Below are 16,439 nucleotides of genomic sequence, written 5' to 3'. Positions count from 1 at the left end.
TGTGTGTGTGTGTGTGTGTGTGAGTGTGTGTGTTTGTGGTAGCTACCACCCATTTATCTATAACTCCTTGACAACATGGCTGAGATTGGGAACATGGCTGAGATTGGGAACATGGCTGTGCAAGAATCGTGAACATGCGTCCACCATCCCACTGCACCCGAATGTTAAATCACCAGTGCAACCGCCCCCTCCTTCGCGCCTCCCCTTTTTTAATGCAACAACCTCTAACCTAAAGCAGTTTTCAAACCAGAATTTATTTTACAATTGTTAGTACAAGCAAACCTGCCAAGCAGAAACTATCATATAATTCCAAACTGAGTGCTAATTAAATACAGTTGGTATATTTATATAGTTCTTCCATGTTGTGGTCCAAAGAATAACTCTACTGGATTGCAAAGAAAAATGCATTAATTCATAGCAAGCCAACTGGCCACAAGCAATCTATAGGCAATTGGGTTATTTTTCTACCGACGACACTGAACTCTAAAAAAGGAGAAAAAAAAGAAAAGATGTGAATACTTATTCTGCAGAGCCTATTATGATGTAAGATACCGCTTATACTTCTGGCTGGGTACACATGTCCTTGTAGACCGTTGCCATGGCATTGCAGGTCTGTTTAAGTTCGGACTCTAAACATCTGATCCTATCCAGGATGGTCAGCAGCTCCTGCAGCGTGTCCTCAATCAATTTGTTCTCGTTGTTGTAGATTTCAAACAATCCTCCTTCTATCTTCTTGGAGAATTCGGAAACCTTGAAAATGGCAAGAGGTTATATGCAAAGTTCCCTCTCTCTTTTATTTCCGTGCGCAGTCCCTTTAAATTTGCCGCACGCAGCCGTGTATGCACGGTATCTTCCAGTGACGACAGCTTGTGAGCAATGTTCCCTTTAGTCTCAGCTGTGGCTCAGTGGGCAGCACTCTCACCTCTAAGTCAGAAGGTCGTGGGTTCAAGTCCCACCCCAGGGACTTGAGCACATAAATCTAGGCTGACGCTCCCAGTGCAGTGCTGAGGGAGCGCTGCCCTGCCAGAGGTGCCGTCTTTTGGACGAGACGTTAAACCGAGGCCCCGTCTGCTCTCTCTGGTGGACGTACAAGATCCCATGGCACTATTTCAAAGAAGAGTAGGGGGTGTTATCCCTGGTGTCTGGACCAATATTTATCCCTCAATCAACATAACAAAAAAATAGATCATCGGGTCATTATCACGTTGTTTCTGGGAGCTTGCTGTGTGCAAGCTGGCTGCCATATTGCAATAATGACTGCACTCCAAAGAATACTTCGTTGCCTGTGCCGTGAAAGTCGCTGTATGAATGCAAGTCTTTCTTTCTTACTGTAGCACTCCCAATGGTTGAGATCTGGAATTGAACCAAGACTGTTTTACACATCGGACCACGATCCTGTACATGGGCAAGCGATCGTGTGTGGGACTCCCTTTGTTCTACATCACAACCTTTGCTGCACCTGACACCCACAAGGAACAGCTGGGCTGTTCTTCACAGGAGCTGCAGGGTTCCGTGAAGAGCAAGGGTCCTGTGACGGAGATAATTGCCTTGACTCACAAACACATAACATTCTTCACGCTTAAAAGCTGCCTTACATAAATTACCGCTTTTCAATGATCAGAAAGGATATATAATTACCTTCAAAATAAGAGTATCCTTAAAGCTGCTCATCAACTTGTGGTCCTTTATCCTGCTTTTGTTTATCTCATTCACCAGCTGTTTCGTTCGTTCACACAGCCCTTCAACACTGGAATCCGAGGCCGCAAAACAGTTTGAGGGCTTGGCACCGAAATCAAGGGTGGAATTCTCCACATCGGAGTTTGCCGTCACTTCGTCGGGTAAACTACAGCATTCCTCCCTGTTGCAGGAGAAAATAAAAATAGGTGGGTGACTGTCATACCTGTAGGCAAGTCATTCTTAACAGGCATAGCGTGGATATCTGCCACAAACATACAATTACAATGAACAGGTTCTCACTGGTTCTGTCGTTTAGTTCCACTCCAGCGGGGAGCTTGTCGACTGTGAGGTGGAGCATTACAGCGAGGAAGATTGAGAAGAGGGTTGGGGTGGTGACGCAGCCCTGTTTAACCCCGGTCCGGACGTGGATTGGGCCTGTAATGGATCCGTTGTAAGGATCACGGCCTGCATGTCATCATGGAGCGCCCTCGACCATCCAACATCCCCAGCATTGAAGCACTGACCACACTTGATCAGCTCCACTGGGCAGGCCACATAGTTTGCATGCCAGACACGAGACTCCCAAAGCAAGCGCTCTACTCAGAACTCCTTCACGGCAAATGAGCCAAAGGTGGGCAGAGGAAACCCTCACAGCCTCCCTGATAAAGTGCAACATCCCCACCGGCACCTGGGAGTCCCTGGCCAAAGACCGCCCTAAGTGGAGGAAGTGCATCTGGAAGGGCGCTGAGCACCTCGAGTCTCGTCGCCAAGAGCATGCAGAAATCAAGCGCAGACAGCGGAAAGAGCGTGCGGCAAACCTGTCCCACCCACCCCTTCCTTCAACCACTGTCTGTCCCACCTGTGACAGGGACTATGGTTCTCGTATTGGACTGTTCAGCCACCTAAGGACTCATTTTAAGAGTGGAAGCAAGTCTTCCTCGATTCCGAGGGACTGCCTATGATGACGATAACAACTAGAATAGGGTGGCAGCATTCTGGTCCTTTTAGAGGAAGGAATAAGACCTTCCCTTCCAGGATTGAATAAAGGTGCCTCTAGCCAACAACCCTCTTCAGTTGGAAATCTAAGCGGGTCAGGCAGCATCTGTGGAGAAAAAACTCTCCCCACAGACGCTGCCTGACCCGCTGAGATTTCCAGCATTTTCTGTTTTTATTTCAGATTCCAGCATCCGCAGTATTTTGCTTTTGTAACCATCTTTAGTTCTTGTTCTCAGTGAGTGCTATTACAAGATGTGTTCAAGTAATCGAGGAAGATAAGAAAGAAGAAAGAGAAAAAGAACGAGCTAACGAGGGAGAGGAACGAGGGAGTGGAAGGAAGGAAGGAATGAAGGAAGGAAGGAGGGAGAGGAAGGAAAGAAGGAAGAGGAAGGAAGGAGAGAGAGGAAGGAAGGAGGGAGAGGAAGGAAAGAAGGGAAAGTAAGGAAGGAGGGAGAAGAAGGAGGGAGGGAGAGGAAGGAAGGAGGGAGAAGAAGGAAGGAGGGAGAGGAAGGAAAGAAGGGAGAGGAAGGAAGGAGGGAGAGGAAGGAAGGAGGGAGAGGAAGGAAAGAAGGGAGAGGAAGGAAGGAGGGAGAGGAAGGAAGGAGGGAGAGGAAGGAAAGAGGGAGAGGAAGGAAGGAGGGAGAGGAAGGAAAGAAGGGAGAGGAAGGAAGGAAAGGAAGGGAGGAAAGAAAGGAAGGAATAATTTTGAAATCGAGACGTCGCTTAACCGGGAGCCAATGTAGATCAGCGAGCACAGGGGGTGATGGGTGAGCGAGACTTGGTGCGAGTTGATACACGGGCAGCTGAGTTTTGGATGACCTCAAGTTTATGGTTGAGCAATTATAATCAGCAATGCTCAAGAGGGCAGAATTTGAGGAGAGCAGATACACATTTTCTGATACACAACTTTGTTGACAGAAATGGCACAAAACCAGCCAATCATGGCACGCATGTGCGAATGTCCTGCCTAACATTCCTGATGACCAAAGGAAGTTGCAAGGAGATCTTGATAAGATGGTGGAATGGGCAAACAAAGTGATAAAGGGAATTCAATACCAGTAATGGAACAGGTCATGCTCACTTGACCTCTCTACCTTGCCCTCTGAGGTTTGTTGTTGCCACTATTACAAAAGTGACCGTTTTTAACTCTTCTGTCATCATGACGGTAATATGAATTAATTTTTAAGACCTGTTGTACATTTACCGGCACAGACATGATGGGCCGAATGGCCTCCTTTAGTGTCGCAATTTTCTGTGATTCTATGATTTACATAAATATATGGTCGAGGAAAACCAAGTAATTATTATGACGATAACAATTTGACCCTCACAATCAGATAGATGTCGCATGGCAGCTCTACAATAGGGAGGAAAAGAGTATGATGGGCGTAGAGCATGAGAAAGTAGAAAAGAAGAGGTGGCTATGGAAAGCAGGGAGGGTGGTTGCAAGGTAGGAGTAACTGGGCAGGGAGTTCCATAGGGCCCGAGTCTGGTGCCGGAACAAGCAGCTGGCAGTGGTGGGGCAGAGGAAGTGAACGCTGAGAAAACCATCTAGCGTTAGAGAAACAGAGGGTAAATGTGGGAACGGAAAGCCAGAGGAGAAAGCAACGGCAAGGTGCCGCAAAGACTTACATTTATATAGCGCCTTTCATGACCACTGGACGTTTCAAAGCATTTTACAGCCAATGAAGTGCTTTTTGGTGTGCAGTCACTGTTGCAATGTAGGAAACTCAGCAGCCAAATTGCAAGCTCCCACAAACAGCAATGTGATAATGACCAGATAATTTTTTTTGTTATGTTGATTGAAGGATAAGTGTTGGACACCGGGGATAATAGTGCCGCGGGATCTTTTACGTCTACCCGAGAGAGATTCTGAAAGATGACACCTCCGACAGTGCAGCACTCCCTCAGCACTGCACTGGAGTGTCAGCCGAGATATCTCCGCAAGATCCTACAAATCCCCTGGGATGACAGGCGCACCAACATCAGCGTCCTCGTCCAGACTAACATCCCCAGCATTGAAGCACTGACCACACTTGATCAGCTCCGCTGGGCAGGCCACATAGTTCGCATGCCAGACACAAGACTCCCAAAGCAAGTGCTCTATGCGGAGTTCCTTCACGACATACGAGCCAAAGGTGGGCAGCGGAAACGTTACAAGGACACCCTCAAAGCCTCTCTGATAAAGTGCAACATCCCCACTGACATCTCGGAGTCCCTGGCCAAAGACCGTCCTAATTGGAGTAAGTGCATCCGGGAGGGCGCTGAGCACTTCACGTCTCAATGCCGAGAGCATGCAGAAATCAAGCGCAGGCAGCGGAAAGAGCATGAGGCAAACCTGTCCCACCCTCCCCTTCCCTCAACGACTGTCTGTCCCACCTGTGACAGAGTCTGTGGCTCTCGTATTGGACTGCTCAGCCACCAAAGAACTCACTTCAGGAGCGGAAGCAAGTCTTGCTTCCTTGATTCCGAGGGACTGCCTATGATGATGATGATGTGCTCGAGTCCCTGGAGTGGGATTTGAACCCACAACCTTCTGACTGAAAGGCGACTGTGCTACCCACTGAGCCACGGCTGACACGAAGCCACAGGGAGGCTGAGGATTTTGAAAATTGACCTTCTTGGGGTGTGGAGCTTGGAAAGCACAGCGGTGATAGTGCAGGACTTAATGTGAGTCATGACAGGAGTGTCACTAGTGTTGGTGAGAATGGTGGGCTCTGGAAGCTTGTGGAGGCTTGAAGCATGGAGGCCAGCTTAGATAGTGTTAGAGAAGTCATGTGTAGCGGTGATGAGTCATGCACTAGGGTGCCACAGGGCAAGAGGGAAGATACAGGCAGAGAGGGACAAAGGTTGCAGAGGTCGGAGGAAGCCGAGTTCAGAATTGAGCAGGACAGGTATCCGCTAGGCACAAGACCTTGGCGCTGAGCACCTCGTCGCCGAGAGTATGCAGAAAACAAGCGCAGGCAGCGGAAGGAGCGTGCGGCAAACCAGTCCCACCCACCCTTTCCTTCAACAACTGTCTGTCCCACCTGTGACAGACTGTAATTCCCATATTGGACTGTACAGCCACCTGAGAACTCACTTTTAGAGTGGAAGCAAGTCTTCCTCAATTTCGAGGGACTGCCTATGATGCTAGTCAGAGTAGGAATTGCAGGATAGCTAAGATGAAGACGTGGCTTGAGAGTGGTGCAGGAGAGAGGGATTCAAATTCCTGGGACATTAGAACCGGTTCTGGGGGAGGTGGGACCAGTACAAACTGGACGTCTGCACCTGGACAGGACCGGAACCAACATCCTAGGGGGAGTGTTTGCTAGTGCTGTTGAGGAGGGGTTAAACTAATATGGCAGGGGGATGGGAATCTATGCAGGGAGACAGAGGGAAGTAAAATGGGGGCAGAAGCAAAAGATAGAAAGAAGAAAAGTAAAAGTGGAGGGCAGAGAAACCCAAGGCAAAAATCAAAAAGGGTCACATTTCAACAAAATTCTAAAGGGACAAAGTGTGTTAAAAAGACAAGCCTGAAGGCTCTGTGCCTCAATGCGACATGTATTCGTAATAAAGTGGACGAATTAACTGCGCAGGCAGCCATTAACCTATATGATATAATTGGGATTACGGAGACATAGCTCCAGGTGACCAAGGCTGGGAACTCAACATCCAGGGGTATTCAACAGTCAGGAAGGATAGACAGAAAGGAAAAGGAGGTGGGGGGGGGGGGGGGGGGGTAGGGTTGCTGGTGAAAGAGGAAATTAATGCAGTAGTAAAGAAGGACTTTAGCTTGGATGATGTGGAATCTGTATGGGTAGAGCTGCAGAATACCAAAGGGCAGAAAATGCTAGTGGGAGCTGTGTACAGACCACCAAACAGTAGTAGTGAGGTTGGGGACAGCATCAAACAAGAAATTAGGGGTGCGTGCAATAAAGATACAGCAGTTATCATGGGCGATTTTAATCTACATATAGATTGGGCTAACCAAACTGGTAGCAATATGGTGGAGGAGGATTTCCTGGAGTGTATTATGGATACTTTTCTAGACCAATATGTCGAGGAACCAACTAGAGGGCCAGCCATCCTCGACTGGGTGATGTGTAATGAGAAAGGACTAATTAGCAATCTTGTTGTGTGAGGCCCCTTGGAAGATAATATGGTAAAATTCTTTATTAAGATGGAGAGTGACACAGTTAATTCAGAGACTAGGGTCCTGAACTTAAGGAAAGGTAATTTCGATGGTATGAGATCACATGGATGAACTTCAACAATTGTACATCTCTGTCTGGAGTAAAAATAAAACGGGGAAGGTGGCTCAACCGTGGCTAACAAGGGAAATTAGGGATAGTGTTAAATCCAAGGAAGAGGCATATAAATTGGCCAGAAAAAGCAGCAAACCTGAGGACTGGGAGAAATTTAGAATTCATCAGAAAAGGACAAAGGATTTAATTAGGAGGGGGAAATAGAGTATGAGAGGAGGCTTGCTGGGAACATAAAAACTGACTGCAAAAGCTTCTATAGATATGTGAAGAGAAAAAGATTAGTGAAGACAAATGTAGGTCCCTTGCAGTCAGAATCAGGTGAATTTATAATGGGGAACAAAGAAATGGCAGACCAATTAAACAAATACTTTGGTTCTGTCTTCATGAAGGAAGACACAAATAACCTTCTGGAAATACTAGGGGACCGAGGGTCTAGCGAGAAGGAGGTACTGAAGGAAATCCTTATTAGTCAGGAAATTGTGTTAGGGAAATTGATGGGATTGAAATCCGATAAATCCCCAGGGCCTGATAGTCTGCATCCCAGAGTACTTAAGGAAGTGGCCCTAGAAATAGTGGATGCATTGGTGATCATTTTCCAACACACTGGAACAGTTCCTATGGACTGGAGGGTAGCTAATGTAACACCACTTTTTTAAAAAGGAGGAAGAGAGAAAACGGGTAATTATAGACCGGTTAGCCTGACATCAGTGATGGGGAAAATGTTGGAATCACTTATTAAAGATGAAATAGCAGCGCATTTGGAAAGCAGTGACAGGATTGGTCCAAATCAGCATGGATTTATGAAAGGGAAATCATGTTTGACAAATCTTCTAAAAACTTTTGAGGATGTAACAAGTAGAGTGGGCAAGGGAGAACCAATGGATGTGGTGTATTTGGACTTTCAAAAGCCATTTGACAAGGTCTCACACAAGAGATTGGTGTGCAAAATTAAAGCACATGGTATTGGGGGTAATGTATTGACGTGGATAGAGAACTGGTTGGCAGACAGGAAACAGAGAGTCGGGATAAACGGGTCCTCTTCAGAATGGCAGGCAGTGATTAGTGGGGTGCCGCAGGGCTCAGTGCTGGGACCCCAGCTATTTACAATATACATCAGTGATTTAGATGAAGGAATTGAGTGTAATATCTCCAAGTTTGCAGATGACACTAAGCTGGGTGGTGGTGTGAGCTGTGAGGAGGATGCTAAGAGGCTGCAGGGTGACTTGGACAGGTTAGGTGAGTGGGCAACTGCATGGCAGCTGGAGTATAATGTGGATAAGTGTGAGGTTATCCACTTTGGTGGCAAAAACAGAAAGGCAGAATATTATCTGAATGGTGATTCGGAGAAGGGGTGGTACAACGAGACCTGGGTGTCATGGTACATCAGTCATTGAAAGTTGGCATGCAGGCAGTGAGAAGACAAATGGCATGTTGGCCTTCATAGCTAGGGGATTTGAGTATAGGAGCAGGGAGGTCTTACTGCAGTTGTACAGGGCCTTAGTGAGGCCTCACCTGGAATATTGTGTTCAGTTTTGGTCTCCTAATCTGAGGAAGGATGTTCTTGCTGTTAAGGGAGTGCAGCGAAGGTTCACCAGACTGATTCCCGGGATGGCAGGACCGACATATGAGGAGAGACTGGATCGACTGGGCCTGTATTCACTGGAGTTTAGAAGAATGAAAGGGGATCTCATAGAAACATATAAAATTCTGACGGGCCTGGACAGGTTAGACACAGGAAGAATGTCCCCAATGTTGGGGAAGTCCAGAACCAGGGGTCACAGTCTAAGGATAAGGGGTAAGCCATTTAGGACCGAGATGAAGAGAAACTTCCTCACTCAGAGAGTTGTGAACCTGTGGAATTCCCTGCCGCAGAGAGTTGTTGATGCCAGTTCCTTGGATATTTTCAAGAGGGAGTTAGATATGGCTCTTATGGCTAAAGGGATCAAGGGGTATGGAGAGAAAGCAGGAAAGGGGTACTGAGGTGAATGATCAGCCATGATCTTATTGAATGGTGGTGCAGGCTCGAAGGGCCAAATGGCCTACTCCTGCACCTATTTTCTATGTTTGTATGTTTCTATGATGATAATTTTTATTGGCAAATGTCTCAGCTAGTTGTTCGTGTTGCAAGGCAGATAGTGAGGTGTGCATCTTTGCTAAAAGAATTTGGAAAGCAGCTTGTGAAAAATGTGCTCGGAGTCAATGAACTAAGTGTTTTTGATTGTTTACTGAAAAGAAATACAGCTTCCGCACCTACTGCCGATAGAGAAATGTTTTCTCTATCCAGTATGTTCCCCTCCCATACTACAGTGACAAAAATAAATACATGTGTGCATTTAACGTGGGAGAGCAGCTATTTAAATAAGATACCAAACAGACAAATATTTGTTTAATGTCCAGCTTTTTACAGCATTCCATTAGATTTATATTTAGATTATTTTTGAACAATACGAGTGAACCTCCTGTGGCTTTGCCACAAAATGAATTACCTGCCAAGTGCATTAGTGAGGCTGTAGGTATTACCATCGCTGAATCCCGCACCTGGGGGTCACCATTGACCAGAAACTTAACTGGACTAGCCACATAAATACCGTGGCAACAAGAGCAGTTCAGAGGCTGGGTATTCTGTAGCGAGTGTCTCACCTCCTGACTCCCCAAAGCCTTTCCACCATCTACAAGGCACAAGTCAGGAGTGTGATGGAATACGCTCCACTTGCCTGGATGAGTGCAGCACCAACAACACTCAAGACGCTCGACACCATCCAGGCCAAAGCAGCCCACTTGTTTGGCACCCTGTCGACCACCTTAAATATTCACTCTCTCCACCACCGGCGCACCGTGGCTGCAGTGTGTACCATCTACAAGATGCACTGCAGCAACTCGCCAAGGCTTCTTTGGCAGCACCTCCCAAACCCGTGACCTCTACCACCTAGAAGGACAAGGGCAGCAGGCGCATGGGAACACCACCACCTCCACGTTCCCCTCCAAGTCACACACCATCCTGATTTGGAAATATATCGGCCGTTCCGTCATCGCTGGGTCAAAATCCTGGAACCCCCTCCCTAACAGCACTGTGGGAGCACCTTCGCCACATAGACTGCAGCAGTTCAAGAAAGGCGACGGACCATCACCTTCTCGAGGGCAATTAGGGATGGGCAATAAATGCCGGCCTTGCCAGCGACGCCCACATCCCATCAACGAATAATTTTTTTAAGTATCGTGCAGGATTCTGCAACATGCTGGAACCCTGCTTCACTCAGAGGGTGGTGAATCTCTGGAATTCTCGAACCCAGACGGCTGTGGATGCTGAATCGTTGAGTATATTCAAGACTGAGATCGATAGATATTTGGAATCAATGGATATGGAGATCGGGCGAGAAAGTGGAGCTGAGGTAGAAGATCAGCCATGATCTTATTGAATGGCGGAGCAGGCTCGAGGAGCTGTGTGGCTAACTCCTGCTCCTAATTCTTCTGTATTTATGAACTAGTGGTAAAAGGGTGCAATTGCAGGTGTTACTGTGCGTCAGAGAATTGTGATACCCAAATAAGGAGTCTGTGACATACATAGCAACTTTTATATATTATGGGTATAGGTTAATAGATATTGGCTTTGCTCAGTCTTTGAATCTTTGCCAAAGTAACAGTAGTTCGTTTAATATGAGTAGAGGACTTGTGTTTGGTTTATATTTCCTCCACCTTGAAGTTCTGCACAGCAGTCTCATTTAACAAAGCCTTTCTAAGTAAACTTTCCCTCTAATCTTTTTTAGCCAGCTCATGTCTACTTTGTTGTTATGAAGAAGAGGGGAAAATTATTGCCCTGCCTGATTAATAAAGGGTGTTCACTTGCAGTAAAATAAAACGATTCATTTTTCAATCAATTGTCAGCTGGCATTATTATAAGAACAGAAGAAATAGGAACAGGAGTAGGCCATAAGGCCCCTCGAGCCTGCTCCGCCATTCAATAAGATCATGGCTGATCTGATCATGGACTTAGCTCCACTTCCCTGCCCGCTCCCCATAACCCCCTACCCCCACATCATTCAAGAAACTGTCTATTTCTGTCTTAAATTTATTTAATGTCCCAGCTTCCACAGCTCTCTGAGGCAGCGAACTCCACAGATTTACAACCCTCTGAGAGAAGAAATTTCTCCTCATCTCAGTTTTAAATGGGCGGTCCCTTATTCTAAGATCATGCCCTCTAGTTCTAGTCTCCCCCATCAGTGGAAACATCCTCTCTGCATCCACCTTGTCAAGCCCCCTCATAATCTTATACGTTTCGATAAGATCACCTCTCATTCTTCTGAATTCCAATGAGTAGAGGCCCAACCTACTCAACCTTTCCTCATAAGTTAACCCCCTCATCCCCAGAATCAACCTAGTGAACCTTCTCTGAACTGCCTCCACAGCAAGTATATCCTTTCGTAAATATGGAAACCAAAACTGCACGCAGTATTCATCAATGTGGCCTCATCAATACCCTGTATAGCTGTAACAAGACCTCCCTGCTTTTATATTCCATCCCCTTTGCAATAAAGGCCAAGATTCCATTGGCCTTCCTGATCACTTGCTGTACCTGCATACCATCCCTCTGCGTTTCATGCACAAGTACATCCAGACCCTGCTGTACTGCAGCAGTTTGCAATCTTTCTCCGTTTAAATAATAACTTGCTCTTTGATTTTTTTCTGCCAAAGTGCATGACCTCAACACTTTCCAACATTATACTTCATCTGCCAAATTCTTGCCCACTCACTTAGCCTGTCGATGTCCTTCTGCAGCCTCTTTATGTCCTCCTCAAACATTGCTCTTCCTCCCATCTTTGTATTGTCATCAAATTTGGCTACGTTACACTCACTCCCCTCTTCCAAGTCGTTAATATAGATTGTAAATAGTTGGGGTCCCAGCACTGATCCCTGTGGCACCCCACTCGTTACTAATTTCTAACCAGAGAATGAACTATTTATCCCGACTCTCTGTTTTCTGTTTGTCAGCCAATCTTCTATCCATGCTAATATATTACCCCAACCCCGTGAACTTTTATCTTGTGCAGCTGAACTTTTATCTTGTGCAGTAACCTTTTGTGTGGCACCTTGTCAAATGCCTTCTGGAAGTCCAAATACACCACATCCACTGGTTTCCCTTTATCCACCCTGTTCGTTACATCCTCACAGAATTCCAGCAAATTTGTCAAACATGACTTCCCCTTCATAAATTCATGCTGACTTTGCCTGACCAAATTTTGCTTTCCCAAATGTCCTGTTACTGATTCGTTAATAATAGGCTCCAACATTTTCCCAACCACAGATGTTAGGCTAACTGATCTATAGTTTCCTGCTTTTTGTCTGCCTCCTTTTTTGAATAGGGGCGTTACATTTGCAGTTTTCCAATCTGCTGGGACCTCCCCAGAATCCAGGGAATTTTGGTAAATTACAGTCAATGCATCCACAATCCCTGCCGCTACTTCTCTTAAGACCCTAGGATGCAAGCCATCAGGTCCAGTATATCCAAATCCAACCTGACACTGCTTAAAAAAGCACTCACAATGCCCCGTGCTGCATGGCACAACTACCAACATGCTCCTCTCAGGCTGGAAGCTATATTTCTTAAATAGTTATAAATGACACGATGTGCTTATTGGTACTAGTTGCTCCCCTTCCCCAGGCCCCGCAAGGCATCGTCAGCCACACTGAACACCATGCATCCCTGGCATTCAAGGGTTGCTTTTGTGCAAATGACAGAAAATACGGCAGTTGCTCTCAGGTGTAACTCAAGCAGAAAATCTAGGCCACGAGGAGCTGCATGGTACGTACCGAAAACAAACCGTTTGGACACCCCAGCACTATCGGTATATTTTGGGTCAGATTTACTTCTGCTCGCCCGTAAAAGGAGAATAACAACTCTGGTCCTCCTCACCTTAAATCTACCTCTGTGTAGAGATTCTTCCTGCAGCCACTGGTTTGTGGAGCGCCATCATTAACGCTCCCCATCTTTTGCTCGCTGCCATAATCCTTGTCGGCCATGCTGATCTAAAAGCATAAGCAGAGTTTTAACAGCTCGCATCAGATATAATCAAATCACGCTGCAGATATAAATATGTGTTTGTTTCATCCAATTTTCTCCTCTCCTCAGGGCACTGCCTGAACCTGGGATACAAATCCATGAGGGGATTTTCTTCCTGCTCAGCTCCGGATAACTTTACAAGCTGGTGGGTCCAGGCTTGGCCACACTGCTCAGTGCAGAACATAGCACTAAGTGACCTTGAAACAGCTTCCTCCACTGGTGCAGCTGGAAAGAAAAGATTTGCATTTATATAGCGCCTTTCACGACCACCAGACACCCCAAAGCGCTTTATAGCCAATGCAGTACTTTTTAAAGTCATTGTTGTTGTCATGTATTCAACCAGCATTGTAACCCATGTATAATCTGATCTAAGTTGTACACTGTGAGAACACTGACCACTAGGTGGGAGACACTCCTAACCTGGGCCTTCAGGTACAAAAGGGGAAGCTCCACCCACCTTCATTACTTGGAGTGCTAAGGAATAAAGGACAGGTCACAGACTGACCTTCTCTCAAGCATGGGCCTCGTGTGCATTTATACTGTATAGTAAGGATCTATCAGTTGTAATGTAGGAAATGCATATTGAGCACAGCAAGTTCTCACAAACAGCACTGTGATAATGACCAGATAATCTGTTGAGGGATAAATATTGGTCAGGACACAGAGGATAACATCCCCTTCCTCCTCGGTCTTCTTCGACAGTGGCCGTGAGATCTTTTACATCCACCTGGAAGGGGAGGCGGGGCCTCGGTTTCAAGACTCATCCAAAAGACGGCACCTCCGACAGTGCAGCACCCCCTCAGCACTCCACTGGAGTGTCAGCCTAGATTTATGCGCTCAAGTCTCTGGAGTGGGTCTTGATACCCACAACCTTCTAACTCATAGGCGAGAGTGTGCTGAAAATCATACATGAAACAAAAAAGCCCCATCATTGAAGAGATGCGCTTCAGAGGGCCAAATGACCCCTCATCCCAGACTGTCCTTTCATCTTACACTAAATGCGAGGAGGCACCCGGTGGGACTTGATACCCACGACCTTCTGACTCAGAGGCAAGGGTGCTGCCCACTGAGCCAGAGCTTGACCCTCAGACTGGAGAAAGACTTGCATTTATATAGCGCCTTTCATAACCACCGGACGTCTCAAAGCGCTTTACAGCCAATGAAATACTTTTGGAGTATAGTCACTGTCGTAAAGTAGGAAACCCAGCAGCCAATTTGAGCACAGCAAGCTCCCACAAGCAGTACTGTGATAATGACCAGATAATCTATTTTTTTTTTGTTATGTTGATTGAGGGATAAGTATTGGCCCGGAACACGGGGAATAACTCCCCTGCTCTTCTTCGAAACAGTGCCATGAAATTTTTTACGTCCACCTGAGAGGGAAGACGGGGCCTCGGTTTAACGACTCATCCGAAAGACAGCACCTCCGACGGTGCAGCGCTCCGTCAGCACTGCATTAAAGTGTCAGCCTAGATTGATGTGCTCAAGTCCCTGGAGTGGGACAACCTGCTGACCTGGAAGCGAGCGAGAGTGCGACCCACTGAGCCACGGCTGACACACTGCTGTAATGTAGGAGGGAGGGAGCTGGATGACATAGCGCACCGCCAATTGCAGAGCCGCCAGAACCAGTGATGGTTCAGGAAAAAATAAAGACTTGCATTTATACAGCGCCTTTCACGACCACCGGATGTCAAAAGCGCTTTACAGCCAATGAGGTACTTTTCGAGTGTAGTCACTGTTGTAATGTGCGAAATGCGGCAGACAATTTTGCGCACGGCAAGCTCCCACAAACAGCAATGTGATCATGACCAGATAATCTGTTTTTGTTACGTTGATTGAGGGATAAATATTGGCCCCAGGTCACCGGGGATAACCCCCCTGCTCTTCTTCGAAATAGTGCCAGACGGGGGCCTCGGTTTAACATCTCATCTGAAAGACGGCACCTCCGACAGTGCAGCACTGCCCCTCCGCACTGCACTGGGAGTGTCAGCCTTGGACCCACAATCTTCTGACTCGGAGGCGGGAGTGCTGCCCACTGAGCCAGGGGCTCGGACCCTCAGACTGGAGGCAGCAATTGGGGGTGGGACAAGACTGCCATTCTCCTGTAGATAATTATAGTAGAGACTACTGGTATGTGCTTTGGGGGAAAATTTAAGCTCCCCTTAACCCCATTGCAATGGAGCCCAGGTTCCCCCCCACTCCTGCACTGACCCAGCCTCCAGATTGACCATTAGTTGAATTGACCATTAATTTGATTGACCATTAGTTGAATTGACCATTAGTTAAATTGGCCATTAGTTGAATTGACCATTAGTTTGATTGACCATTTGTTAAACTGACCATTAGTTGAATTGACCATTAGTTTAATTGACCATTAGTTGAATTGACCATTAGTTTGATTGACCATTAGTTAAATTGACCATTAGTTGAATTGACCATTAGTTTGATTGACCATTAGTTAAATTGAGCATTATGTTAATTGACCAATAGTTGAATTGACCATTAGTTGAACTGACCATTATGTTACTTGACCATTAGTTGAATTGACCATTAGTTGAATTGACCATTATGTTAATTGACCAATAGTTGAATTGACCATTCGTTGAACTGACCATTAGTTTGATTGACCATTAGTTAAATTGACCATTATGTTAATTGACCAATAGTTGAATTGACCATTATGTTACTTGACCATTAGTTGAATTGACCATTCGTTGAATTGACCATTAGTTTGATTGACCATCAGTTGAATTGACCATTAGTTGAATTGACCATTATGTTAATTGACCAATAGTTTAATTGACCATTAGTTGAATTGGCATTCCAGCCTTACCTCTATTGTACAACCTGCGGTGCATAGAGAACCATCAAAGCAGAGGGGGGAGGTTTATTTTTTGACTCCTGGCTCCTCCCTCTGCCTGCCCTGGGCCCGTTGCTAAGGTCCGCGGACCCCGCCCCCGCCTGACCACGGCCGCGCCTCGGCGCCCACGTGCCGACGCCGTGACGTCAGACGCCGCCCATTCAAGCACGCCTGCTTCTCCCGCCCGCGCCCTCTTGCCCACGTGGGCGGAAGCAAGTGGCTCTTCCAGCCCGAGTGCTGTGTGTGTGAGATCCAATATATTGCACTCCCCCAACTAAACTTTTCACTTTTCCCCGCCCTACCACTTTGCAAAAGTTGGAGGGAATCACCTGCACTCTGCCAAACTTTTTTTTTTGAAACTCATTGAGATTTTAAACTGCTCACTTTTTTTACACACAAATTCACCCAGCCACAGGTAGATTCCTCATCGCTGCTGTTTTGAGCAATTTTCAATCCCTGCAGGACCTTAACTTCACACGGTGTCGCATCTTGATTTCTGGCTGCACTGGTGCCACTTCTTTCGCAGGTCAATACAAGTTATATTGAAATCTTCATCCAAAGCAAAATACTGCGGATGCTGGAAATCTGAAATAATAACAGACAA

General features: G+C 46.5%; 1 protein-coding gene across 1 annotated transcript; it reads right to left on the bottom strand.

Moving 5' to 3' along the window:
* Positions 1-235: 235 nt before the first annotated feature.
* Positions 236-15,959, bottom strand: syce2 (synaptonemal complex central element protein 2). Its single transcript, XM_070867048.1, has 4 exons — positions 15,809-15,959; positions 12,829-12,941; positions 1,639-1,858; positions 236-750 (listed from the first exon to the last, which is right to left on the bottom strand). The coding sequence occupies exons 2-4, from the start codon at positions 12,933-12,935 to the stop codon at positions 556-558; spliced, it is 522 nt and encodes a 173-aa protein (XP_070723149.1). The 5' UTR covers positions 12,936-12,941; positions 15,809-15,959; the 3' UTR covers positions 236-555.
* Between the last annotated feature and the right edge of the window lie 480 nt (positions 15,960-16,439).

The sequence above is a fragment of the Pristiophorus japonicus genome, chromosome 24, assembly GCF_044704955.1.
Source record: "Pristiophorus japonicus isolate sPriJap1 chromosome 24, sPriJap1.hap1, whole genome shotgun sequence".
Taxonomy (NCBI): domain Eukaryota; kingdom Metazoa; phylum Chordata; class Chondrichthyes; family Pristiophoridae; genus Pristiophorus; species Pristiophorus japonicus.
Note: the sequence above shows the minus strand (reverse complement) of the source record. Positions and strands in the feature narration are given on the sequence as shown.